This window comes from Oryctolagus cuniculus, chromosome 12 (assembly GCF_051225735.1).
Source record: "Oryctolagus cuniculus isolate XC-2025 breed Fujian yellow rabbit chromosome 12, ASM5122573v1, whole genome shotgun sequence".
Taxonomy (NCBI): domain Eukaryota; kingdom Metazoa; phylum Chordata; class Mammalia; order Lagomorpha; family Leporidae; genus Oryctolagus; species Oryctolagus cuniculus.
The window spans coordinates 64,268,614-64,294,255 of record NC_142878.1 but is presented as its reverse complement, the minus strand read 5'-3'; the positions used below and the strand labels follow the sequence as shown (position 1 = coordinate 64,294,255).

The 25,642-nt window shown below is 42.5% G+C and overlaps 1 protein-coding gene across 5 annotated transcripts in view; it reads left to right on the top strand.

Annotated features, from left to right (window-relative positions):
* The window catches only part of INO80 (INO80 complex ATPase subunit), a 148,185-nt gene that overhangs the window by 108,619 nt on the left and 13,924 nt on the right, over positions 1–25,642 (top strand). For 4 of the 5 annotated variants that reach the window (XM_017348137.4, XM_002717971.6, XM_089310075.1 and 1 more), the window contains exons 28-30: positions 7,804–7,898; positions 16,328–16,400; positions 25,416–25,574. In XM_017348137.4, the coding sequence (XP_017203626.2) occupies positions 7,804–7,898; positions 16,328–16,400; positions 25,416–25,574 (327 nt within the window). The remainder of the gene's footprint in view (positions 1–7,803; positions 7,899–16,327; positions 16,401–25,415; positions 25,575–25,642) is intronic. The other variant, XR_016218039.1, reaches the window with a different exon arrangement.

Sequence of the window (25,642 nt, the reverse complement as noted above, 5' to 3'; positions counted from 1 at the left end):
TAGGTGTGGGTTGTGCCTTCTGTCTGTAGTGGTTGCTCTCAGCTGCTGATAGAGGGTATCCATTGGGATCATCTTTGAAGCTTTTTATTCCCTCTCCAGCTTTATTGAGATATAGTTGATAAATAGAAATGTATGTGCTTCACACAGACAAAATGTTTTGAGACATGCATATTTTGTCAAGTTAGTTAATGTACCTATGACCTGACGTTACTATAATTTTTTGTGTCTATGATGAAAACACTTAAAATCCACTCATTTCAAGTGTACAGTATAATATTATTAACTGTAGTCACCGTGCTGGATATTAGATATCTAGAACTTTTTTATCCCACATAACTGAACCTTTGTATTCTTAGACCAATATATCCCCATTCCCCTACTCTCTTTTCTTATGAGTTTGACTTTTTAGGCTGTGTATCTAAATGAGGTCATGCAGTATTTGTTTATCTTGATCTGGCTATTTCACTTAACATCTTTTCTAAAGATTTATTTATTTATTTGAAAGAGTTACACACAGAGAGAGAAGGAGAGGCAGAGAGAGAGAGAAAGAAGTTTTCCATCCACTGGTTCACTCCCCAATTGGCTGCAATGGCCAGAGCTGCGACGATCCAAAAGGATCCAGGAGCCAGGATCTTCCTGTTCTCCCACAAGGATGCAAGGGCCCAAGGACTTGGGCCATCTTCTATTACTTTCCCAGACTGTAGCAGAGACCTGGATAGGAAGTGAAGAAGCCAGGACTTGAACCAGTGCCTATATTGGATACCGGCACTGCAGATCACAGCTTTACCTGCTGTGCCACAGCACTGGCCCCTCACTTAACACCTGATGTCTTCAAGGTTCAAACGTGTTGTCACAAATGGCAGAGTTAACCTTTTTAAATTTTAAAGCTGAGTAATATTCCATTGTGTGTGTATATATGTGTATATACCACATTTTCTTTATCCGTCATTTGTTGATAGACATTTAAGTTGATTTAATGTGTTCTCCATATCCCTTTGGCTTCTTCAGTAATTTTTAAGATAAAATACTGTCTCTGGAACTGTATAGGTCTCAAAACTTCCTAAATGTTAAAAGCCATAATTTTTGTTGTATTATTTCATGCAGAATTAGAACTTATTTTGGTTTGTAGTGATTGATGCACAAGAGTCTACTTGAGTGTACTTGTGTTTATGTTTGTTTAATCAAAGATCATCTCTAGGACAGGCACGTCCACATTTGGATTCTGTTCTCTTTTTTGCTAGTTTAAATGAAACAGAAGGAATGCTACTTGTTTTATGAGGCTCCAGGAAAATTAATCATGCTAATGGATCATTTTCTGAGCCTTTCCTAAATACCAAAAAATATATTTGAGTGAGTGATACTCTTGGTTTCTACACAGTAATAATGGTTGGTCTTTTATGTCCCCTCTTTAATGCACAGAAATGCTAAGCATGGCACATTTTCTGCAAGCCATGCTAATGTCAAACTCATCCTCTAGCAGTGCTCCTCAGAGTTCAGGGTAAACCTTAAAGAGTTGAGGGATGAATGAGAATAGCTGTAGGAGTAGGTGTTTGCCCTAGCATCCCACTTGGGATGCCCACATCCTATATTTGTGTGTCTTTCTTGTGAGTCTTGCTTCCAGCTTCCTACTAACGCATACCTGGAAGCAGAAGGTGATGGTTCAAGTAGTTGAGCCCATGTCACCCACATGGGAAACCTGAATTAACTTCTGGGCTTTGGCATCTTGATTTCAACCTGGTCTAGCTGTTGTGGGCATTTGGGGATTCAACCAATGGATGGGAGATATTTCTTTCTCTCTCTGCCTCTCAGGTATTAATAAATAAGTAAATAAAATTATCTAGCTGGAGAATTCAGTGAATGTAGTTTCTTTCTTTTCTCTTCTCTTCTTCTTCTTCTTCTTTTTTTTTTTTTTTTTTTTTTTTTTTTTTTTTTTTGACAGGCAGAGTTAAACAGAGAGAGACAGAGAGAAAGGTCTTCCTTCCATTGGTTCATCCCCCAAATGGCCACTACGGCCGGTGTGCTGCGCCGATCAGGAACCAGGAGCCAGGTGCTTCCTCCTGGTCTCCCATGTGGGTGCAGGGCCCAAGCACTTGGGCCATCCTCCTCTGCCTTCCCAGGCCACAGCAAAGAGCTGGACTGGAAGAGGAGCAACCGGGACAGAATCCAGCGCCCTGACCGGGACTAGAACCTGGGGTGCCAGCGCCACAGGCGGAGGATTAGCCAAGTGAGCCAAGGCGCCAGCCCATAGTGAATGTAGTTTCTTATTAACCAATCAGCTCCTGATTTCAAAAAGAACATAGAAAGCAAGACTTTTAAGGTGGACCTCAGAAAATGTTTTGGTGTTGAAATTGGTGAGTAGAGATATTTGGTACTTTTGAGTTGTTTTAGTTTTAGATTTTTTAATTGAGATTTATTTATTTATTATTTGAAATGTGGGATTACAGAGAGGGGGGAGACAGAAATCTTCCATCCACTGGTTCACTCCCCAAAATGGCCACAACGGGTGGGGCTGGGCATGGTCAAAGCCAGTAGCCCAGAACTCCACCCAGGTCTCCCAAGTATGCGGCGGGTGCCCAAGTACTTGGGCCGTCTTCCACTGCTTTTCCCAGGCTAATTAGAAGGGTGTTCGATCAGAAGTAGAACATCTTGGACTTGAACCAGCACTCATATGGGATGCTGGCATCCCAGGCAGTGGGTTAACCTGCTGTGCCACAATGCTGACACACTTCCCCCCCTTTTTTTCCTCAGATTTATAAAACACATTTTTGAGAAAGTGCTTATGAGTACTAACCAGATCATCAGTTGTTAGAACCTGTGTCTTTCACAGTGTCATTGAAATTTTAGATTTTTTTAAGGACCATGTGGAAACAATGAAGGATGGACGTATTCACAGCTCTTGAAATTAAAAGTCAAAGGCTCTCTTTCCAAATATGCCTTGATTATACTTCTATTCTGTGTCTTTTTGTAAGTAGCTTGGTATTTTAGAGATCTACAATAGCTTGGGAATAGAATGTGTGAATAAAATTTATGTTGCATTTTTAGCCTACTCTTTTACATGTTTCCCTATACTGTGAGGATATAGATGATCCTCTAGTTAGCTTTTTTTAAAGTGTTTTTTTCTTTAAAAAAAAATTATTTATTTGAAAGAGTTACAAAGAGAGAGGTCTTCCATGCACTGGTTCACTCTCCAGGTGGCTGCAACAGCTAGAGCTGCGCCGATCTGAAGCCAGGAGCTTCTTCCAGGTCTCCCACATGGGTGCAGGGGCCCAAGGACCTGGGCCATCTTCTACTGCTATCCCAGGCCATAGCAGAGAGCTGGATCGGAAGAGGAGCAGCCAGGACTAGAACCGGCACCATATGGGATGCTGGCACTTCAGGCCAGGGCTTTAACCCACTGCGCCATAATGCCAGCCCCTTAAAGTGGTTTTTTCATGTATATTTACTTGTTACTTTGAAGCTGCTTACTGCAGTGGGCTCTAAACTCATCTTAAACCTTCTGAAATCCCACCCTTCCCCTGGTAGGAGAGTTAAGGCTTGAAGCAGCAGAAGGGAAAGATCTATTTCTGTTGTTTCTGTTAACAGGCTGTTTGTAATGAGGGTTGGTTTTGTCTAGGGTTCATATCCCTGGTGTTATACTGGTCTTATTAAATGAGTATGTAACCAAAAAGTTTTATAAGAAGATATATTTATCGGGGCCTGTGCTGTGGCGCAGTAGGTTAATCCTCCACCTGCGGCATCGGCATCCCATAGGGGTGCCAGTTCATGTCCCGGTTGCTCCACTTCCGATCTAGCTCTCTGCCATGGCCTGGGAAGGTGGTGGAGGATGGCCCAAGTGCTTGGGCCCCAGCACCTGCGTGGGAGACCGGGAGGAGGCTCTTGGCTCCTGGCTTCGGATTGGTGCAGCTCTGGCCATTGTGGCCATTTGGGTGTGAACCAACAGAGGGAAGATCTTTGTCTCTGTCTCTTCCTCTCACTGTCTGTAACTCTACCTCTCAAATAAATAAATAAAATCTTAAAAAAAAAAAAAAAAAGATCTATTTATCAGTGCTCTCCAAGGTTAAAAGTATTGTTTGTTTGTTTGTTTGTTTTAAGATTTATTTATCTGAGAGGCAGAGTTACAGAGAAAGAGATACTCAGTTCTCTGGTTCACTCCCCAAATGGCTGCAACAGCCAGAGCTGGGCCAATCTGAAGCCAGGAGCCAGGATTTCCTTCCGGATCTCCCACAGGGTGGGTGCAGGGGCCCAAGCACCTGGGCCATCCTCTAACACTTTCCCTGGCCATCAGCAGAGAGCTGGATGAGAAGTGGAGCATCTGGCCCCAAAGTTCTGGTTTTTAAAGGGGAAAAGAGTTCATATTCAGGAAACTTAAAATTTTATTGCAGTCTAAATCAGAGATAGATTTCTCTCTGTTAGTTGTGTTGGCATAGTCCTTTTGTTGTTCGGCATTGTGATATTCCCTGGTTGGATTAGAAATGGTCACCGTGCTACCGTTTTTGAGCTTTTTTTCTAAATTCCTTCTCATCTAACATACCCCACTCTTCTACAGAGCTATACCAGTAAGAGTGAACTTGAAGCTCACTTTGATGGTATATTACCAAATCTTCTAAGGAAGCACACTGAGATAAATAGAATAGTAAAACAACAACAAAAACAAACAAACCACAATGAAGATTTGTGCCTCAGTGAGCTTTTATACTCAAGTGACAAGCTTGGTCTCACCAGTACCCTAGGCAGAGACCTCTGACATGTTCTTGGCACTCATTTGCTTAAAGAATAACCTACCACATATGGAGACACGAGCCCTACATATGAGATTATTACAATAAAAGAACATTAGATCACAGAAAACTAACATAAACATTCCCCGAATGCAGAAATGATGAGTCTTCTTCAATACAGAAATGGTTGTATACAAAATACAGTAGTTTTCCTTTATCCACAGGAAGTGGTTGCCTGACACCATGGAAAATACAACAGTATGTTTTTTTTCCTATACATAACTGCATATGATAAAGTTTAGTGTGTAAATCAAACAGTAAGAGATTAACAATAATAAAATGCTTGGGGCTGGCACTGTGGTGTAGTAGACTCTAAACTTCCGCCTTGCGACTCTGGCTTCCTGTATGAGTGCCTCTTCATGTCACAGCTGCTCCTCTTCCAGTCAGTCTCTCTGCTTGTGGCCTGGGAAAGCAGAGGAAGATGGCCCAAGTGCTTGGGCCCCTGCACCCGCATGGGAGACATGGAAGAAGCTCCTGGCCCCTGACTTCAGATTGGCTCAGCTCTGGCCACTTTGGCCATTTGAGGAGTGAATCAGTGGATGGAAGTCCTTTCCCTCTGTCCTCCATCTCTCTCTGTCTGTAACTCTAGCTCTCAAATAAATAAAATCTTATTTTAAAAAATAAATAACAAAATGCTTGCTTGCTCACTCTTGCACAGTGCCCCCCCCCCCCCCCCATGAGACAGGGTCCCATGGCACCATCTCTGTAGTTCCCATCCCCATCCTTTTCCCTTCCTGGCTTACTCTGTTCCTGAACCGTGTCCACATGAGTGTGTGTGTGTTTTCTTCACCTTTTAAATAAAATTTACCACTTTGTGCGTCGTAAAAATTTTTTTTATTCCCAGAAACCTTTTATTTAAAGAATACAAACTTCATTCATTTTTAAGTACAATTTTAGAATCATAGTGCTTCTTCCCACTGTACCTCCTCTGCCTCTCATACTCCCACTCCCCAACCCCCTTCCTCCTCCCTCTCCTGTTCCCATTCTTACTTTTTACTAAGATATATTTTCAGTTAACTTTATACACATACAATTAACTCTATACTAAGTAAAGAGTTCAACAAATAGTGTGAAAAAAAACCTGTTCCTCAGCAGTTGAGACAAGGGCTGTTCAAGTGATTGCATCTCAGAGTGTGATATCTATTAGATATCACAGATCAGGTGAACATTTGGTATTTGTCTTTTTGGGCCTGGCTTATTTCACTAAGTATGAGATTTTCCAGTTTCATCCATTTTGTTGCAAATGACAGGATTTCATTGTTTTTTGTTTTTTGTTTTTTTTTTGTCACTGTGTAGTATTTCATGGTGTACATATCCCATAATTTCTTTATCCAGTCTTAAATTGACAGACATTTGGTTTGATTCCATATCTTAGCTATTGTGAATTGAGCTGCAATAAACATGAGGGTACAAATAACTCTTTCATATGCTGATTTTATTTGCCTTGGGTAAATTCCCAGGAGTGGGATGGCTGGGTCATCAGATTTCTGAGGTGTCTCCATGCTGTCTTCCAGTGGCTGTACCAGTTTACATTCTCACCAACAGTGGGTTAGGGTACCTTTTTCCCCACATCCTTGCCAGCATTTGTTGTTTGTTGATTTCTGTGTAAAAGCCAGTCTAAATAGGGGATGAGGTGAGACCTCTTTGTGGTTTTGATTTGTATTTCCCTGACAGCTAGTGATCCTGGGCATTTTTTCATGTGTCTGTTGGCCATTTGGGTTTCCTCTTTTGAAAAATGCCTGTTTAAGTCCTTTGTCCATTTTTTAACTGGGTTGTTTGTTTTGTTGTTGTTGAATTTCTTGATCTCCTTATATATTTTGGTTATTAATCCTTTTATCACTTGCATATTTAGCAAATATTTTCTCCCATTCCTATCGGTTGCCTCTTCACTTTGCTGAGTATTTTCTTTTGCAGTGAACTTTTCGATTTGAAGTAATCCAATTTGTTAATTTTGGCTTTGACTGCCTGTGCCTCTGAGGTCTTTTCCAAGAACTCTTTGCCTATGCCAATGTCTTGCAGGGTTTCCCTAATAATTTGATGATATCAGATCATAGATTTAGGTCTTTAATCCATGTTGAGTGGATTTTTGTGTAAGGTAGGGGTCTTGCTTCATACTTCTGCATGTGGAAGTCCAGTTTTCCTGGAACCATTTGTTGAAGAAACTATCCTTGCTGCAGAGATTGATTTGAATAACAAAATATTATAATATTTATTGTAAAATTATGGATTACTTATTTCTGTAATTTTCCATTTAATATTTCTGTACTGCAGTTGCCCACAGTAACAACTGTAGAAAGTGAGAGCATAGAGGGAGGAGGTCTACTGTGACTGTTGGTGGTGTTTCCTATTAGAAGAATCATTTTATAATCTCTACAAGTGAGCTTTTTGTACTGTAATCGGACAACAAAAGAGGAAATTGGTGTTTATTTGGACATCATCTGTTAAGAGGAATTGCAGCTTCTAAGGATGGAGAGGTACTTCTCTCTGCCTTGCAGCTCTTGAAGTGTCTTCTCCATTCTTAAAACTCTAATTCCTCTTAGATTTGCTGTAAGGAGTACTGTCTGCCATTGAAAGTCACCTTGTCTTCTTTTTCACTCTGGTACGTAGGTCCCTGTCAGCAGTAAGGCCTGCTCTGAAAGGAGAAGAACGCTCAGGACTTGGCCTGTAGCGATTTGTTAGGGGGTGGGGAGTCTTTAGGGTGAATGTTACTCACTGACAGAAAACTGGGTGTTTTCATAACTGTGAAAAATATCTGGTTGGTAATTGGTGTTTTTTGTTGAAAAAAAAATTTTTTTTTCGTAAAATTTACTGAAATCTGCAGGAATAAAATTAGGTTCCAAGCTGAAATTGAGGGTGGTTCCCCTTAGTGTTCTCACACATGAAGTTCCTGGACTGATCATGCTGCTTTCTCCCCATTCTGGATGTAGTGCCTTGCCCCCAGTGTGTGGAAGGTGGGTGAATACTTCTGAGAATTAGAATACAGTCATTTATGTCAGACTTAACGTCTTTTTACCCTGATTGGCAGGAATATATGGTTTACAGAAAGCATACCTACATGAGGCTTGATGGTTCATCCAAGATCTCAGAGAGGCGAGACATGGTTGCTGACTTTCAGAACAGGTAATGTGAATGAGACTTATAAACATTGTTATTTGATTTTCCTCTAATCCTTGAAATGGTGATTTTTTTTTTAAAGCAAATACATCTCAGATTGTTAATCAGTCATGTTCTAGTTCTACCATTTTAAGAGGTTGCTAAGTCTACTGATAGTAATTCAGATCTACATATGTATCAGAATGAATGAATGACTAAAAATACTTGGTAATTTTTGTGTTTAAAATATACTTTCTGACCACATCAGTGCCTATTTTTTGGACAACAAGAGAAACCATTTCTGACTATTAACCAAGATCTCCTCAGTGGATAACACATATGTAGGTGAAAGTCCACAGAGTCTTGTTCTAAATGTTAACTGTAGCCATCTCTGCTATTGACTCAGGTTTTAGGTTGTTTGTGGATTTCATTTTGTATAAGTTTAGGAAAAATGCCTTCCTTTTTCCTGTTCTTTCTAGTGTGTTACAGGGCAGTGCAGTATGACAAACTACAGCAGTTACCTTATAGTCAGCCGGTAGCTCTCGGTATAGTACCTCTCCCACCTGCTAATGAGCCTATGAAATTTCCAGTGCCACCTGTTTGATGCCGTGGGTTCACAGGGCCACAATTATCCTGAGTGATCGTTCTCAGAGTAAGCGGGATCTGATTACTGTGCTCTCCAAGGAGAGAAAACCAAGCACCGCTACCTATAAGGCTCTTGAGCTCCACCCTTAAAGTTCTTCCTTAGACTGGGAGAACTGAGGAATAAAGTAGATCTTAATGTCTGTAAATCAAAACTTGACTTTCTGGCTGTTAATGGGATGGCCTATTCATATTTAACGGTTGAATTCGAGGAAAGAAAATCATATGGCCATTTGTAGTTGCAGTTTTTAGTTTATTTCATTTTGGTTTTTAAGCATGGCTTAATTCAGGCAGAAAACAGTTTGGCCACAAAATACATCTATAATTCAGCATAGATTGCCCTCAGAATTTTTGCCATTGTGGTACCCCTTATATTAGTGAGCCACAGGTGGTGTATACATCCTGATGTGTTGGTTTACCATGAATACCCAGTTAGGTCAGTGACTCCAAAGTTAAAACTATACACCAGAATTCCAGATGACTGTTTGGCTAGCAGTAGAGGGAACAATCTACTTAACACCTGTCTCAGCTTTTGTTAATTTTGAGCTGATGTGGATAACCTGATCTGGTGACTCCACTGACAAACTATTGGCAAGTTCTAAAACTGATTGTTTAAAACCTGTATAAACATGTCAGTACTTCACCACATTGTTAAGGTAAAACGGGGGAGGGGGAGAACCTTACCATGTGATTTGTCTTTTCTGGAGACTGAAATTAGTGAAATGTACATTTTATTATGCTCTGAGAGTTCCTGTACATGAGATCTTATGTACAGCTCTGTAGTCATGTTTCTCTCAGGGACCTGAGTTTGTCCAGTCAAGCAAACTCACATCATCACTTTGGGCACATTGATGTGAGGTAGCATGTGTTGTATGTAATAAGAAAATGCCATAAAGGCAAAAGTATTTCACCCAGTACTGTTTCTATTTTTCATCCACTGGCATATTTGATTTTGTACACTTGATTTCATTAACAGCAAAATTTTCTGTTTTCCATAATGATTGGAGTCTTTATATATTTTAATAAAATGTCTGTGGAGGAAAATTTGAAAAATATTTAAAGATGAAAATGAAAAACACACACAATCCCTCCACAGTTAACTGGTAGCATTTTGGTATTATCCCTCTAGACATTAATGTATATTTTGTGATCATATTTACACTATTGATGTCATATTATAGATAGGACTTTGTGTCTTGATTTTTTTTCCACTTAAGTTTATAATAGAAACATTTTCACACATTACCAAGTCTTCGCAATGATTGTTTTTTTAAGACTAGTATTCAATACTGAGTATATGTAACACTTTTCTACTTCGGAAACATTGGATGAATACTTTCTTGGCATTTAGATTCAAACAATGGAAATTATTGAAGAGTGTATGCATATTGTTAGATTGTTTTGTAGAAAAGTTCTGCTCTACCCCAAACTGTGGTTTGTTGACATCTAGTGATTTGGGCTTCTGAGTTATAGAGCTACAGCTGTTCTTCCAGAAAATAGGCTATGAGATCCAGGGCTCATTGTATTTTATTAGTAACCTTTGCACGGGGCCAGCATTGTGACACAGTGGGTTAAGCCGCTTATAACGCCCACATCCCTTAAGGGTGTTGGTTCACATCCCAGCTATTCTGCTTCTACTCCAGCTCCCTGCTAATGCTCCTGGGAAAACACTGGAAGATACCCCCAGGGCCTTGAGCCCCTGTACTCACACAGGAGGCACAGATAGATTACTAGGCTCTTTGCTTTGGCCTGGCCCAGCCCCAGACTTTGAGGCCCTTTCGGGAGTCAGCCAGCAGATGGAAGATGTCTCTGTCTCTCCTCTCTGTGTAACTATCCGCTTCAAATAAGTAAATCTCTTTTTTTTTTTTTTATAAAGTTAAAACTCAATTTTATTAAAAAAAAAAAAAGTAACCTTTTCAGTGGATATATCTGTTATCTCTAAAGTCTTTTTTATGAGAATTATTTGAGCAGTCCCAGTAGCACACAATAGTTTTTCAAAGCTTAAAGGATTGGATTTTTACCATTAAGTTGTACTAGGTCTACTTAGTAAAAATCTTCTTGTGTATAGCATTTTACTAGGAAGTCTTACCTAAGCCTCCAGACCTTACGATTGAGAATTATTTAGCATTAAGTTTATCTGAAGTCAGCATTTGATTGTTGTTTTCACCCTACATCTAATATTAGGTAAAATGAGATAAGAAAGTAAAATCTCCTGATCCCTACCTGCATTACAAGCTAGTTGGGGGTGTGTTAAGAAATAATCTTCTCATGTATAGAAGCTGAACTTGCACCTTGTGCTTGTCAAACTGACCCTTCCGGTTAGAAGAAAACTCTTCAGCTTGCATGTTTGATTGGTTGCAGTAACCCCAAAAGACAGGTGTTTTTGAAACAGAAGAGGATGCTCTGCCACATAATTTGATTATTAATGAAAAGACATCAAAAGAAAAAAGTTGTAATTTCAGCTAGAACGCCCCCTGGCTCAAAGGTCACCCAGAATAAACAAGAACTCCTATAAAAAGCCATTTACATTCCCTTCATACAAGATTTATTTATGAGGGATCCTTCCAGGAAAAAGTCTGACTGAGACTAAAGACTGTTTGGCCAGGATGTCCTGACTGCACAGCAGTCAGAACATGTGACCTGTGCATGATCCTAGAAGCCGTTCAAAGCTCTGTGCTCTGTGGTACCCTGGCCTTTGCTTCCCTTCCTCCTACCTCTGACCTTTATCGAACAGATCCTGTCCTGTGTGATCAGTAGGATGACCATCTGGAAAGCATGAGAACAGGTGACTATAGCATGAGCTTTTCTTTATTTGTGAGCCTTCTAGATCTCTGATGCCTTTTTGATTCATTCAGCATGCCTTTTGCTGTAATCAGTACGTGCCCAGAACTGTTCTAGGTGTTTTGGTGCAAAGAAACATCAGTGGTCTCATTAAAGAGTAAGACTGAGACATGGGTGTGTCTTTGCTCTTTAGGTACACACCCATGTGTACCAAACCCTCCCCACCCCTTTCCCCCACTTACCACTGAGATAGACCACTGATCTCTAAGGCCTATTCCAACAGAGACCCTGAGTTGAGGTTCCTTTTCAGCCCCCTAGAGGGCACCCAAACCACCCTGTTGTCTTCTGGAATGTTTGTCTTCTGTTTAGTCAGTCTCCAAAAACATTAATGCATGTGATTAATGTACTAGATTTATGAAGTAGAAAGGAACTCTTCAGCAGTTTGATGTGGATGTTTTTGTTTATAAAAATCAAGTGGTGTATTCCAGAAAAAGAAGAGAAATTAATTTCTTTGCTAACAAGTAAGATGTCTGTAATCATTTATTTTCCATGATTTTGGCCAAATAATATGTCCCTTATCAGAAGACATCTTTTCACTGCATAATTGACATCCAAAAGAAGCACTTTACTCTCATGTTTCTGGGTTTTCCTACTAATTTATTTTTACCTATATTCCTTTTATTCTGTTTATCTGTATATACTCTCTGTTTGTCACCGATGACTATATCTGGGGACTTAACTATCCAGCTGTCCACATTAGGAGAAATGATCCCTCTTTCTGCATCTACCCTTTGTTTTGTTCCACAACTCCCTTCTTCTCCCATCCCTATCTGTGCCGAATGCTCTGGGCTTCTTCAGTAGTCACCCAACAAGTGCTGGCCACTGGGGACCTCCATCAGCTCTAATACAAGTATCAGAAATAAGCCTCTGACCACCCTCCTCTGTAGCCACCAAAGCAGGAGAGGAAGATGGTGTATGCATCAAGAGTAACCTTCTCAGTACTGAAGTGGGAAGAAGTTATTGTTCCTTAAAGACTAGTATGCCCCTGGAAAGCTCAATTTTTATATAAACTCTTACCATGGTTACATAGTTGGTGGACCTGTGAGGTACTATACTTTTGCTTCTGTCATTCCATATCTGCGGGAAAATGTATTTTTGAACTAGCAGCTGCCTTTCCATTTTTTTTCTGCTGTATGGCTTGATCGTAAAGGATATCTTTGGTTTTTTTTGACAGAGTGTGGACAGTGAGAGAGAGAGACAGAGAGAAAGGTCTTCCTTTGCCGTTGGTTCACCCTCCAATGGCACCGCGCTGATCCGAAGACAGGAGCCAGGTGCTTATCCTGGTCTCCCATGGGGTGCAGGGCCCAAGCACTTGGGCCATCCTCCACTGCACTCCCTGGCCACAGCAGAGAGCTGGCCTGGAAGAGGGGCAACCAGGACAGAATCCGGCGCCCTGACCGGGACTAGAACCCAGGGTGCCGGCGCCGCAGGTGGAGGATTAGCCTATTGAGCCGCGGCACCAGCCTGTAAAGGATATTTTGTAAATTCAGTAGAATTATGAAATATCAAGCTTCTTGATAAAAGTCAGGGGTAGACTAGAACCTTTGTGCGTACGAACATTTTGGTATCATGACTTACAGGAGGCCTCTAGAAATGCAGTTATCCATGCCTCTTTTTAGGAAAGTTGTGTTTAATTGAATGCGGATAATTGGCTGGTTTCCACCAGGACCTACTGAGCTTCGTGATTCATCAGGATGTTCGTTTCAAAATGGTTCCTTTACTGATACTCATGTTTGATGTTTATACATCATCAGTTAGTCACTTGAGCTGTATTCATAGCATCCTGATTTTACAGTCCAGGAAACAGACTTTTAGCAGTCAAGTGACTTTACCAAGAAAGAACAGCCTGAAGGCATGAGAGCATCCTGATGACGACATGTTTCTGGTTTTTATTATTATTATTACTGGAATCCACAGACTAAAATCATGTTGCATTGTGATGTCTAAAGCTTCACAAAATAGTATTTATCCTTGTGACATATGATGTATTAAAATATTTTCCAATCCGGGAGCCAACACTGTAGTACAGTGGGTTAAGCCACCGCCTGTGACACTAGCATCCCAAATCAGAACATCAGTTTGGGTCCCTGTTGCTCCTCTTCTGATTCAGCTAATCTGTTCTGGTTCTTTTTTTCTTGTTTTTTAAGCTTTATTTACTTATTTTAAAGATTTATTTATTTATTTGAAAGTCAGAGTTACACAGAGAAAGAGAAAGAGGGAACTCTATCCTCTAATTCACCCCTCAAATAGCTGCAGTGGCCAGGGTTAGGCCAGGCCAAAGCCAGGAGTCAGGAGCTTCTTCACGGTGCAGGAGCCCAAACATTTGGGCCATCTTCCACTGCTTTTCCCAGGCCATTAACACGGAAGTTGAATTGGAAGCGGGGCATCTAGGACATGAACCAGCACCCATGTGGGATGGGCACTGCGAGCTGCGGCTTTACCCACTGTGCCATAATGCCAGCCCCTTTTCCATTTTTCTTTAGTTATTTATTATTTGCAGTCAAGATCCACTAAACTGATTGCATGACCAAGCATAGGTGTAACAAATGATAACTGTGACCTTCAAATTGAATAACACTGATCTAAATGAATTTCTAGGGGCTGGCACTATGGTGTAGCAGATGAAGCCACTGCTTACAGTGCTGGCATCCCATATGGGCACTGGTTCAAATCCCAGCTGCTCTACTTCCAATTCAGCTCCCTGCTTATGAATGGCCTACGAAAAGCAGTGGAAGATGGCCCAAGTGCTTAGGCCCCTGTACCCATGTTGGGGACCTGGAAGAAGTTTCTGGCTCCTGGCTTCAGTGTGGCACAGCCCTGGCCGTTGCAGCTATTTAGGGAGTGAACCAGCAGGTGAAAGATTTCTCTCTCTCTCTTTCTCTCCCTCCCCCCATAACTCTGCCTTTCAAATACATAATAAATAAATCTTTTTTTTTTTAAAAGATTGAATTTCTAGTTATAGTTGTTGAACATCAAGAAAACGAGTGAGCAGCAAAAACTGTGGTAACACTTAGATTCTGTTTCTATGCGTGTACGTGGATGCCTTTTATTCAAAATCCTCCTCCTTCTGATCTGGTATGGGCCTTGTTCCTAGAGAGATACTCAGTGATGGGGCCAGCACTGCGACATAGCAAGTTAAATCACCGCCTGCATTGCCAACATCGTATGAGCACCAGTTTGATGCCTGGCTGTTCCACAGACCCAGCTCTCTACTAGTGTGCCTGGGAAAGCAGTGGAAGATGGCCCAAGTACTTGAGGTCCTCCCACCCACTTGGGAGACCTGGATCAAATTCCAGGCTCCTGGTTTTGGCCTGGCCTAGCCCCAACTATTGTATCCATTTGGGGAGTGAACCAGCAGATAGAAGATCTCTCTGTCTGTCTGTCTGTCTCTCTCTCTCTCTCTGCCTTTCAAATAAAGAAAATAAATCCTTCAAAAATAGAGGAGATATTCAGTAAATATTTGCTGCCTGAATGAGTGACAGTGGCACTTACAGGTTTATTTGTATTTCTAAGATTCTTTACAGGGATTTAAAATGAAGAAGTGGAGAAAATTGTGTCTAATAGATTCTGTACAAGGATTGTGTTGGCATTCGTCCCTAAGCACTTTTTAATCCTAGCCTATCTTCATGAACTATTCCTAAATTCAGTTTAGTCATGGGCTGGGTTTTAGTCCTGACCTCACATCACTTTAAAAAAAAAATTATTTGACAGCCAAAGCAACAGAGAAAAGGTGAAAGACAGAGAGATCTTCCATTTCACTCTCAAAATGGTCCCAGTAGGCAGTGCAGTGTCCGACCAAAGTCAGGAATCTGAAACACCATCAGGGTCACCCATGTGACTGGCAAGGGCCCAAGCACTTGGGCTATCTTCCACTGCTTTTCCAAGCACATTAGCAGGGAGCAGGGTTGGAAGTATGGTAGCTATGACTACAACTAGCTATCAGATACAGGACACTCACATCGTAAGGGGCAACTTAACCTGCTGTACCACAATGCCAGCCCATCTCATCATTTTTCTGGGGCTCACTTTCCTCATCTTAAAATAAGTGCTTTGGGATAATAACCATTAGTTCCTAAACTACTGGGAGTCTTGATTCTTAGGGGTAGCAACATAAAATAGTGATTGATTTGGCCCCTCTGTGTGAATTAGGAATTGCTTGACATGTTAAAAATGACTGCTATAGGGGCTGGCATTGTGGCATAATGGGTTATCTGCTGTCTGCAGTGCCAGCATCCTATATGGGCACTGGTTTGAGTCCCAGCTGCTCTACTTCCAGTCTACTTGCTGGCTTCAGCCTGGCCCAGCCCCAGCCACTGCAGCCATTTGGGGAGTGAACTAGCAGATGGAAGATTTTTTTTCTCTCTCTCTCTCTGTCTCTCTTTCTCTTTGTAATTCTGCTTTTCAAACAAATAAAACAATTTTTAAAAAAAAATTGCTATCTGGAGAGAGGTCTCTAATTCACAAAAACATACTTATTTTACTATGTTTATAATTGTATTGCGTATCATTCAGATATTAGAGAGCAGCAATAATTTACCTGCAAATTGGCAGACTTCTATCAATAGTTCTTATCAAGAGGGCACTTTCGTACAGTGTTTTTTTAAATTTTTTTTTTAACTTATTTGAAAGGCAGAGTTACAGAGAGAGTTAGAGACAGAGAGAGGTTTTCCATCTGCTGGTTCATTCCCCAAATGGCCACAATGGCTGGAGCTGGGCTGATCCGATGCCAGGAGCCAGGAGTGTCTTCCTAGGAGCCCAAGCTCTTGGGCCATCTTCCACTGCTTTTCCAGGCTGTAGCACAGAGCTAGACCAGAAGAGGAGCAGCCAGGACTCAAACTGGCCCCCTGTAACAGTGTTTCAAGGGAACATTAGTTGGTTCTCAGTAACTACTCTTTGTCTTAGTTCTTTATCCAGAGATCACTATATATACCATGCACCATTTTTCTCTTAATCTGTGCTTCTCTTTTCTGCAGGAATGATATCTTTGTGTTCCTGTTAAGTACACGAGCTGGAGGACTGGGTATCAATCTCACAGCTGCAGATACAGTGAGTATCAATCAACACAATACATTGGATAGGCTGGGTTTCTATTAGAAATATGCTTTGCTGTTTGTTGTTGCTCTTTATGTCACAAACCTTTTATTTATTTATTTATTTGCCTTTTAAAAGAATTATTTATTTAAGAGGCAGAGAAACAGAGAGAGGCACAGAAAGAGCTCTCATCTGCTGGCTTACTATCCAAATCCCCTCCCTCAATAGCCAGGGCTAGGCCAGGCTGAAGCTGGGAGCCAGGAGCTCCATCCTGGTCTCTCAGGTAGGTGGCAGGGTTTCAACCACTTGAGGCATCCCCTGCTGCCTCCCAGGGTGCAGCACATTATCAGGAAACTGGGCCAGAAGCTGAGGAACTGGAACTCAACCAGGCACTCTATGGAATGCAGGCATCCCAATCAGTGGCTAACCTCTAGGCCCAAAGCCCACCCTTCCCTTCTTTGCCTCTTTTTTAAAGACTATAATTGCATTTTGACTGGAACTGGGGCATTGTAGCTTTCCTGTTGAACTTTTCTGTTCATTTTCTTTGAGTAAGTTTCTTAAACAATTATTCAGCAAGTATTTATTGAATGCCTACCTTGTGTCTGATAATGTTTTAGACATTTGGGTTATATCAATGTAGATAAATAGACTGAAAAAAAAAATCAGGCAATCCAACTATATTTGTTTTATTAACTCTAAAGAGTAAGGTTTTCAGATAAAGTCTCATTAGGCTTATTCTGTAAAACTCATATTTTTATATCTTAAAGTTCAAAACATGGTTGGAGAACAATGAAATTTGTAATGAAAAAAATGTATTCCAGGGCTAGCACTGTGGTGTAGCAGGTAAAGCTACTGCCTGCAGCGATGGCATCCCATATGGGCACCAGTTCAAGTCCCAGCTACAACTGCCTGCTAATACAGATACAGTTACAGTTGCCTGCTAATGTGCCTGAGAAAGCAATGGATGATCACCCCTGCACCCACATTGGAGACCCGGAAGAAGCCCTCGAGTCCTGGCTTCAGCTGGGTCCAGTCCCGGCCTTTGCAGCCATTTGGGAAGTGAACCAGTGGATGGAAGATTTCTATCTCTTCCTCTCCTTCTCTCTCTCTCTGAAATGCTGCCTTTCAAATAAACCTTTTAAATAAATAAGCCTTTTAAAATAAACCTTTATTTTATTTATATATATATATATATAAAAATATATGGGTCAGCGCTGTGGCGCAGCGGATTAAGGCCCCAGCCTGCAGCACCAGCACCCCATATGGGCACTGGTTCAGGTCATGGCTACTCCACTTCCAATCTGGCTCTCTGTTACAGCCTGGGAAAGCAGTGGAGGATGGCCCACGTTCTTGGGCCCCTGCACCTGCAGAGGAGACCAGGAGGAAGCTCCTGGCTCCTTGAAGTCATGACTCTAAAAATGGCACTGAATGTGGCTGTTATGTTGCCTCTCTGTGGAGTATAAGGCATCTGTGTCCCTGTAGGTATGAAGAAGAGGCATATCTAGAAGGGCCATGGAGAAGTGAGGCACAGAGAAGAAGAGACCGGATAGACTCGGCAGCCGAGCTGGAAGTGGAGTTAGAGTCTGTGTTCCCTGTCTGCACTCCTAGGCTGTGTTCACTCTTGTTCCTTAGTAGGCTGCAGGCTGGGGCTTTAACCCACTGTGCTACAACACTGGCTCCTAGGTTCTCTATTTTTATACATTTTCCACAGTCCCTGCATAATCATAGACTCAGTGAGTACAGGACTTACCACTTGTCCTAGCTGATCTTTTAGGCTCCAGCCTCAGTCCCTAGTCTCAAAACTGTTACTCCAAATTCATTCTTTGCTGTGCTGTTATTCTAAGTTTGTTTATACCCTTCTTTATTAATCGTATCACTCCTTCACTTAAAATTCTTCAAGAGCAGTGTTTGTGTGGCATAGTAGTTAAGATGCCTTCATTGGCCAGCGCCGCAGCTCAATAGGCTAATCCTCTGCCTGCAGCGCCGGCACCCTGGGTTCTAGTCCTGGTCAGGGTGCCGGACCCTGCACCCATGTGGGAGACCAGGAGGAAGCACCTGGCTCCTGGCTTCGGATCAGTGTAGTGTGCTGGCCACATCGGCCATTAGGGGGTGAATCAATGGAAAAGGAAGACCTTTTTTTCTCTTTCTCTCTCTCATTGTCTCTCTCTCTCACTGTCCACTCTGCCTATCAAAAAATAAATAAATAAATAAGGTGCCTTCATCTCATATCAGGGTACCCAGATTCAAGTCCTGGCTTCACTCCTGAATCTGGCTTCCTGCTAATGGAGAATCTGGGAGGCAGCAAGTGATAGCTCACATAGTTGGGTCCCTGCCACCCACTTGGGAGACCTGGATTGAGTTCCCTGCTCCCAGCTTGAGCCTGGCCCACTTTCAGCCAGTGTGGACATTTAGGAGTGAATCAGTGATGGAAGCTGTCTCTCTTGTCTGTCTTTCTCCATCTTGCCCATCTTTCAAGTAAAACAAAACAGAATTCTGGGATTCTCCATTATCTAGAAGATAGACTATAAACTTCTTTCCATGGCTTATAAGGCTATACATTTGTGGCCTTTATCTGCCTTTCCAGCCTAAGTGCCAGATCACGTTTCTTTCCAAAATTTTCTGTTCCTGATAATGACTGATGTAGTGTCCTGAACATGACATGCCGTGTCACACTTGCATGAATTGTTTCCTCAGCCTTGATCATCCCTTTGTAACCCATCTCTTGGACTTGGTAACCTTTTTTTTTGAAAACCTTATTCAGGTGCCAAGTTCTTCCCAGGCCCCTCCATCTATTCAAGTTAGTCACATTATATTGTAATTATTTTCATATCTAGCCTTAGACCTTCTCAGTGGAGGGAAGTGTTATAGATGTATTTTTTTTTTTTTAAGATTTATTGATTTATTTGGAAGGCAGAATTACGGAGAGGCAGAGGCGCAGAGAGAGGGGCAGAGGTCTTGCATCCGCTGGTTCACTCCCCAAATGACCACAATGGCTGGAGGTGGGCCGATCCGAAGCCAGGAGCCAGGAGTTCCTTCTGGGAACTCCTGCATGGGTGCAGGGGCCCAAGGACTTGGGCCATCTTCTACTGCTTTCCCAGACCATAGCAAAGAACTGGGTCGGAGCAGCTGGGTCTTGAACCGGCACCCATATGGGATGCTGGCACCGCAAGTGGTGGCTTTACCTGCTACACAATAGTGCTGGCCCCTATAAGCTGTATTTCTAGTGCCTTGAACAATTCATTTGTGCTTTCATTCATTCACTCAACAAATGTTCAGTGGACATCTACCAAGGGCCTGGTACTGTTTTAGGCACCAGGAAATTCAGCATGCAGTAAAACGAAGTTCCATTTTTATCCTCACAATTACTAGAAATTTCATTTCTAGCAGGGAATTGGCTAGGAGAAGTATAAACAAGAAAAATTCTAAAAATATGAATGCTTTGAAGAAAAGTATACCAAATAAGAAGTGATAGAATGATTAGGAGTTGTAGGCCAGCACTGTGCCTTAGCAGGTAAAGCCTCTGCCTACACTGCTGCACCCCTAATAGTTGCTGGTTTGAGTCCTGGCTGCTCCACTTCAATCCAGCTCTGTGCTGTGGCCTGGGAAAGCAGTAGAAGATGGCCCAAGTCTCTGGGCCACTGCACCCACGTTGGAGACCTGGAAGTAGCTCCTGGCTTCGAATTGGCTCAGCTCCAGCTGTTACGGCCATTTGGGGAGTGAACCAGTAAATGGAAGGCCTCTCTGTAACTCTGTGTTTCAAATAAAATAAATAAATCTTTAAAAAATAAGAAAAGAATGACTAGGGGTCACTATTTTATGTGGGTTGGTAGTGTCTCTTTGACTGGGTGACATTTAAGCCAAGATCTAAAGAGAGGGAAAAGGAAGGCCAAGCACATATCTGGCAGAAAGAAGGGAATTCCAGGCAGACTAGAAAAGTGCAAAGCCCAGTGGAGAATATGCTCAGCACCATCAAGCACCAGTGAGGAGCCCAGAGTCCTGGAACAGAGTCAGTGAGGAGAATGGTATGAGATGGGGTTGCAGAAGCAGATCCAGTGTACTTGGAAATGGTGTGGGGCGGGGGCGGGGGAGGTAATGTAGGACAGGTTGGAAGAATTTGAATGGTGTAACTTAATCTAGCTTGGGCTTTAAATATGTCCTGACTTTTGTTCAGAAAGGAGGAAACTGAAATTCTGTATGGAGGAAGGTAGAGAAACAAATCTGTTAGGAGTATCAGACATTAAGTAGCAGCATTCCCCATGCATCGTGGTCTGGAGTTGGAGAGAAAGATGTATCTGAATAGGTATTTTGGGATCATCAAGCATAGATGATACTTAAGACCACAAGACTGCATTAGGTCACCTGGGGAGGTTTAGCATTAGTGTTTCATTAAAACAAATTTCCTGGGGCTGGCATTGTGCTAGTTCATGTGATTTGCCCTGTGTGGGTAAGGAGCTCCTACTAGCCACACAGAACCAAAGTAGGCGTGGGCTCCAACTCCATAGCTACAGGAATAGAAGCTAGAATCCCTTTTCAACCTGAGGCCCTGAACACTGAATTCTGAATTACAAAATAATTTACATTTTAATTTTGGGGAGGATTGTTGTTCACTTGTAACTTAAAATTGAATGGAATATTTATTAGAGAAATGGGTTAGTAAGATTGAAATTTATGCCTAGGTTATGCTTTTTGTGAACCCAAGTGGTTGTGGAGTGGATGTGTGTGTATGTCTGTGTGTTTCATTAGAAAAAACAATAGACTTAGCTGCTTGTCTGGCATTTTTCCTTTGCCCTGAGGTTTATTTAGCTTTGGATCCCCACAGCCATTTATTGACAAGGAAAAAGTCATTCTAAAATGTCAAGGAAGACTAAGGTCTCATGATTGAGAATGCTTCTGTAAACAAGTCTTTGTAAACATCAGGGATGTGTCAGCTCCACCTTGGTAGTGAAAATATGATTTTAGAGGACAGTGAATGGCAGCAGCCTCTTACTCCCTTACCATCTGTGTTCTTTGAATCTTCCTGGAATAGGAGTATCTGTATTTTACTCTGTTTAGTGATGGGTTGTTCTAAACTGCTGCATTTGTTTTTGTTTCTGTGTCAGACCTGTTTTAAATGTTTACATGTGATAGTGAGTGTTGTAGTGCAGTGGGTTAAGCCACTGCTTGGGACATCCATATCCTATATTGGAGTGCTTGTTGGAGTCCAGGCTACTATGGACTTCTGATCCAGCTTCTTGCTAATGTGCCTGGGAAGCAGTTCTTGGTGCCTCAAGTACTTGGTTTCCTTCCACCCATGTGTGAGGTCCGGATGGAGCTCCAGGCTTCTGGCTTCAGCCTGGCCCTGCCCCAGCTCTTGAGATAATTTGGGGAGTGATCCAGCAGATAGAAGATTGATCCATCTATCTGTCCTTCTCTCCCTCTTTCCCTGTCTCTTCCCCTCCCTGTTCCTCTGCCTTTCAAATAAATAAATCCTACAACTAGGGCGGATGAGAACCTTTTGTTCTTTAGTGGCAGTCTGAGAAGTCCTGTGTCCCATGGGACAGCTTTTATCCTCTCTAAGGAACTGAGCTTCCAAGTACCTCTTAGGAGAAAAAGCTCCATCCTCCAAAGAGTGGTCCAACTTTTTCCAGTTGTTCCTCTAGAAATTTTGCTGTTTTCCATTGTATTCTCTCCTCGCTCTCATTGGCCTATGGCCTATGTTGCCAGATCTCTCTGTCCTGTCTCAACTTGCACCACCCTCCATGCCTGCTTAACTTGATGTTTACAGCTTCGTGAAGGTGCTAACTATTAATATATTTCTCCTTAGTCATTGCTGGGCCACGCTTTGTAGATTGACTTGCTTTAATCTCTCCTGGTTAATGAGGTTGTTCTAGTCCTCTAAGAGTTATTTTTTGCTCTGGAATGTCTCGCAGAGCTCCGTAAGCTGATTTCCAAATGTAGCTGTCATGTTTGTCCCACTGTGGTGCATTGTCTCCCCCAGCACTCCCCTTGGTTCACATCATAGCCGATTGTTCATTTTGTTTTCTGATTACAGAATAATGTACAACTCTCTAGGATTTTAATTCTGTCACTCTTGGTCTTGTTTTAACCTTTTAGCTTATTTATTTCTTATTTTTCCCCCATATAAGTGTTTTCTACACAGAGTCCTATTTTATTCTCTTTTTCTCCCCAGTACCCACCTTCTTTAATCCATGTAAAGAATAAATAACCATTAATTTGGGTCTTTCAAACTATCTCCTTAAGTATTAATTTTCTTGTTGTTTGTAAGCTTTAAAAAAATAGAATCAGACTTGGCTGCCGCTCAGACTTCTAGGAAAAATATAAATGTTAAGGGAGTACCTATTTAATGATGCATGGCATGAATCCATGTTGAGCCATTATCCCAAGCTTGGACAACTCATGGTATTAATTTTTGGTAGGATAGCAGCCCCCAGGTTGCACACATGCAGTCCTGTTAGGTATATTGGGCAGTGTTATCCCCCAGTCCACTGGTGGTCTCCTTTTTGTTAACTGTGTCTTCTCTTTCTTTGTTCTTCAGATTAAACTGCATTTTCTAAAATTTTACATAGTTCTGTTTGAAATGCCAAAGTGTCCTGTCAACAGGATTGTTATTTCTTCAGCAACTGACAAGCATTGTATGCTTCCACATCTTAGGTCTGTGGATATACTGAGCATCAGTAATGAGGTTTCACAGTGACTTTTTTTTTTTTTTTTTTTTAAGATTTATATATTTGAAAGGCAGAGATACAGAGAAAGAGGGAGAAAGAGAGAGAGAGAGCAAGAGTGAGTGCGATCTTCCATCCTCTGGTTCACTTCCCAAATGGCTGCAGTGGCCAGGGCTGGGCCAGGCTGAAGCCAGGAGCTTCTTCCAGGTCTCCTACATGGGTGCAGGAGCCCAAGGACTTGGGCCATCTTTGCTGCTTTCCCAGGTGCATTAGCAGGGTGCTGGATTGGAAGTGAAGCAGCCAGGATTTGAACCAGCACCCGTATAGGATGCTGGCTTTGGAGATGGAGGCTTAACCTTCTATGCCACAGTGCTGGCCCCCCATCCTGGTCTTTGAGGAGTGAGCCAGCGAATGAAAGATCTCTCTCCCAGCCTCCCTTTCTCTGTCCCTGTCATTTTGCCTTTCAAATAAATAAAAATAAATCTTCAAAACAAAACCTGAGGGATTATGCCTCATGTAAAACAAGACATAACAGCACCGTAAGAATGAGCTAATGGGGGGGGGGGGGAGCTCTTACTAGTAGTGGTAAGAACATTGAAAATGGCAAAGATCTGAATTCTGGAGAGAGAATGGCAGAATAACAGGAAATAAAGTTGGATTAATATAGCAGGGTCAGGGCCGGAGCCGCGGCTCACTAGGCTAATCCTCCACCTAGCAGCGCCGGCACACCGGGTTCTAGTCCCGGTCCGGGCGCCGGATTCTGTCCCGGTTGCCCCTCTTCCAGGCCAGCTCTCTGCTGTGGCCAGGGAGTGCAGTGGAGGATGGCCCAAGTCCTTGGGCCCTGCACCCCATGGGAGACCAGGATAAGTACCTGGCTCCTGCCTTCGGATCAGCGCAGTGCGCCGGACGCAGCGCGTCGGACACGGCAGCCATTGGAGGGTGAACCAACGGCAAAGGAAGACCTTTCTCTCTGTCTCTCTCTCTCACTGTCCACTCTGCCTGTCAAAAAAATAAAATAAAAAAAATATATAGCAGGGTCAGATTATTTAAGGGAGTTTGGACCTGGTGTGTTCACAGCATAGACAGCAAGAGCATGAGAGGTTTGCAGAGGTGCCCAGGGTACCCAGGGTAGACGAGACTGAGATCTGGGAAGCTCTCTCAGCTGGCAGCACTCGTGAACCAGACATACGTGGTGAGGATCAGGTCCAGGACAGTGACTGAAAGGGCAGACACTTTCCTGGAGAAGCACTGGCTGGGTATGGCGGTTTTAATTGGAGATAGAGGAGGATACGTGAGTTATGGGAGCCATTTTGGATTGGGGTTATTTCAGAAGATGCTGTTGCTGTGTTGGATAACAGTCTTAGGACTGAGGCTCACTTAATATTGGTACATTTTGTCTGCTTATTGTTTAGCCAAATAGGAGTAACTTCCAGGGAATCCTTTAAACGTTCTGTCTTTGGAATTCATGGGACAGGATAGAAGCCTAAGAAAGTCAGGAAAGCTTGCTTGTCTCTTTCTAAGCATTAAAGAGAAGGCCTTCCCATCCCACCACCCTCCTCCCCCATTAGGCTGTGTCTCAGTCTCCTCATCTATCAAATGGGAATGTTAATAGTACCTAAGTCAGGGCAGCAGTGGGTTAAAGGTCCAGCCTTTAGCACCAGCATCTCTTATAGGTGATGGTTTGTGTCCTAACTGCTCCACTTCTGATTCAGCTACCTGTTGCGCCTAGGAAAGCAGCGGAGGATGACCCAACTCCTTGGGTCCCCACACTATGTGGGAGACCCAGAAGCAGCTCCTGGCTCCTGTCTTTGGCCTGGCCCAGCCCTAGTCATTGTGGCTATTTGGAGAGTGAACCAGCAAATGGGAGACGTCTCTCTCTCTCTCTCTCTACCTCTACCTCTACCTCTACCTCTACCTCTACCTCTACCTCTACCTCTACCTCTACCTCTACCTCTACCTCTACCTCTACCTCTCTCTCTCTGTGTAACTCTGCCTTTCAAATAAATAAAAATAAATATTTTTTTAAAAATAGTACCTAAGTCTTGGTGATTGTGGAATTTAAATGAGTTAATGAACTGTAGAACAATGACTGTGTCAAGTTTTAACTATTGATATTAATATGCTAAGCACTAAATGTTTATTATGACTGCCGCTTTTTTAAAAATGAAAACTATAGGAGCAGCCCAGGATCATGTCTCTTGCCTGAAGGCTGAGTGTTCTGGGTAGTTACATCTTCTCGTCTTCAGACTGAGGGAGGAATTTGTACAGACACCAAACCATGGCAAACAGATCCGGGGTCAGGTTGCTGAGTTTCTTGTCCTACCCTGATCATACTTCAGTCTTTTGTATTCTCATCCTGTCTGCGTAGGTGATTTTCTATGACAGCGACTGGAACCCCACTGTGGACCAGCAGGCCATGGACAGGGCCCACCGCTTGGGGCAGACAAAGCAGGTGACTGTGTACAGGCTCATCTGTAAAGGCACCATTGAAGAACGCATTCTGCAGAGAGCCAAGGAGAAGAGTGAGGTAAGCACAGCGGAAGAGACTAGGATGGAAGAGAGATTTGGACGTCCAGCCACACACCTAGACTAAGG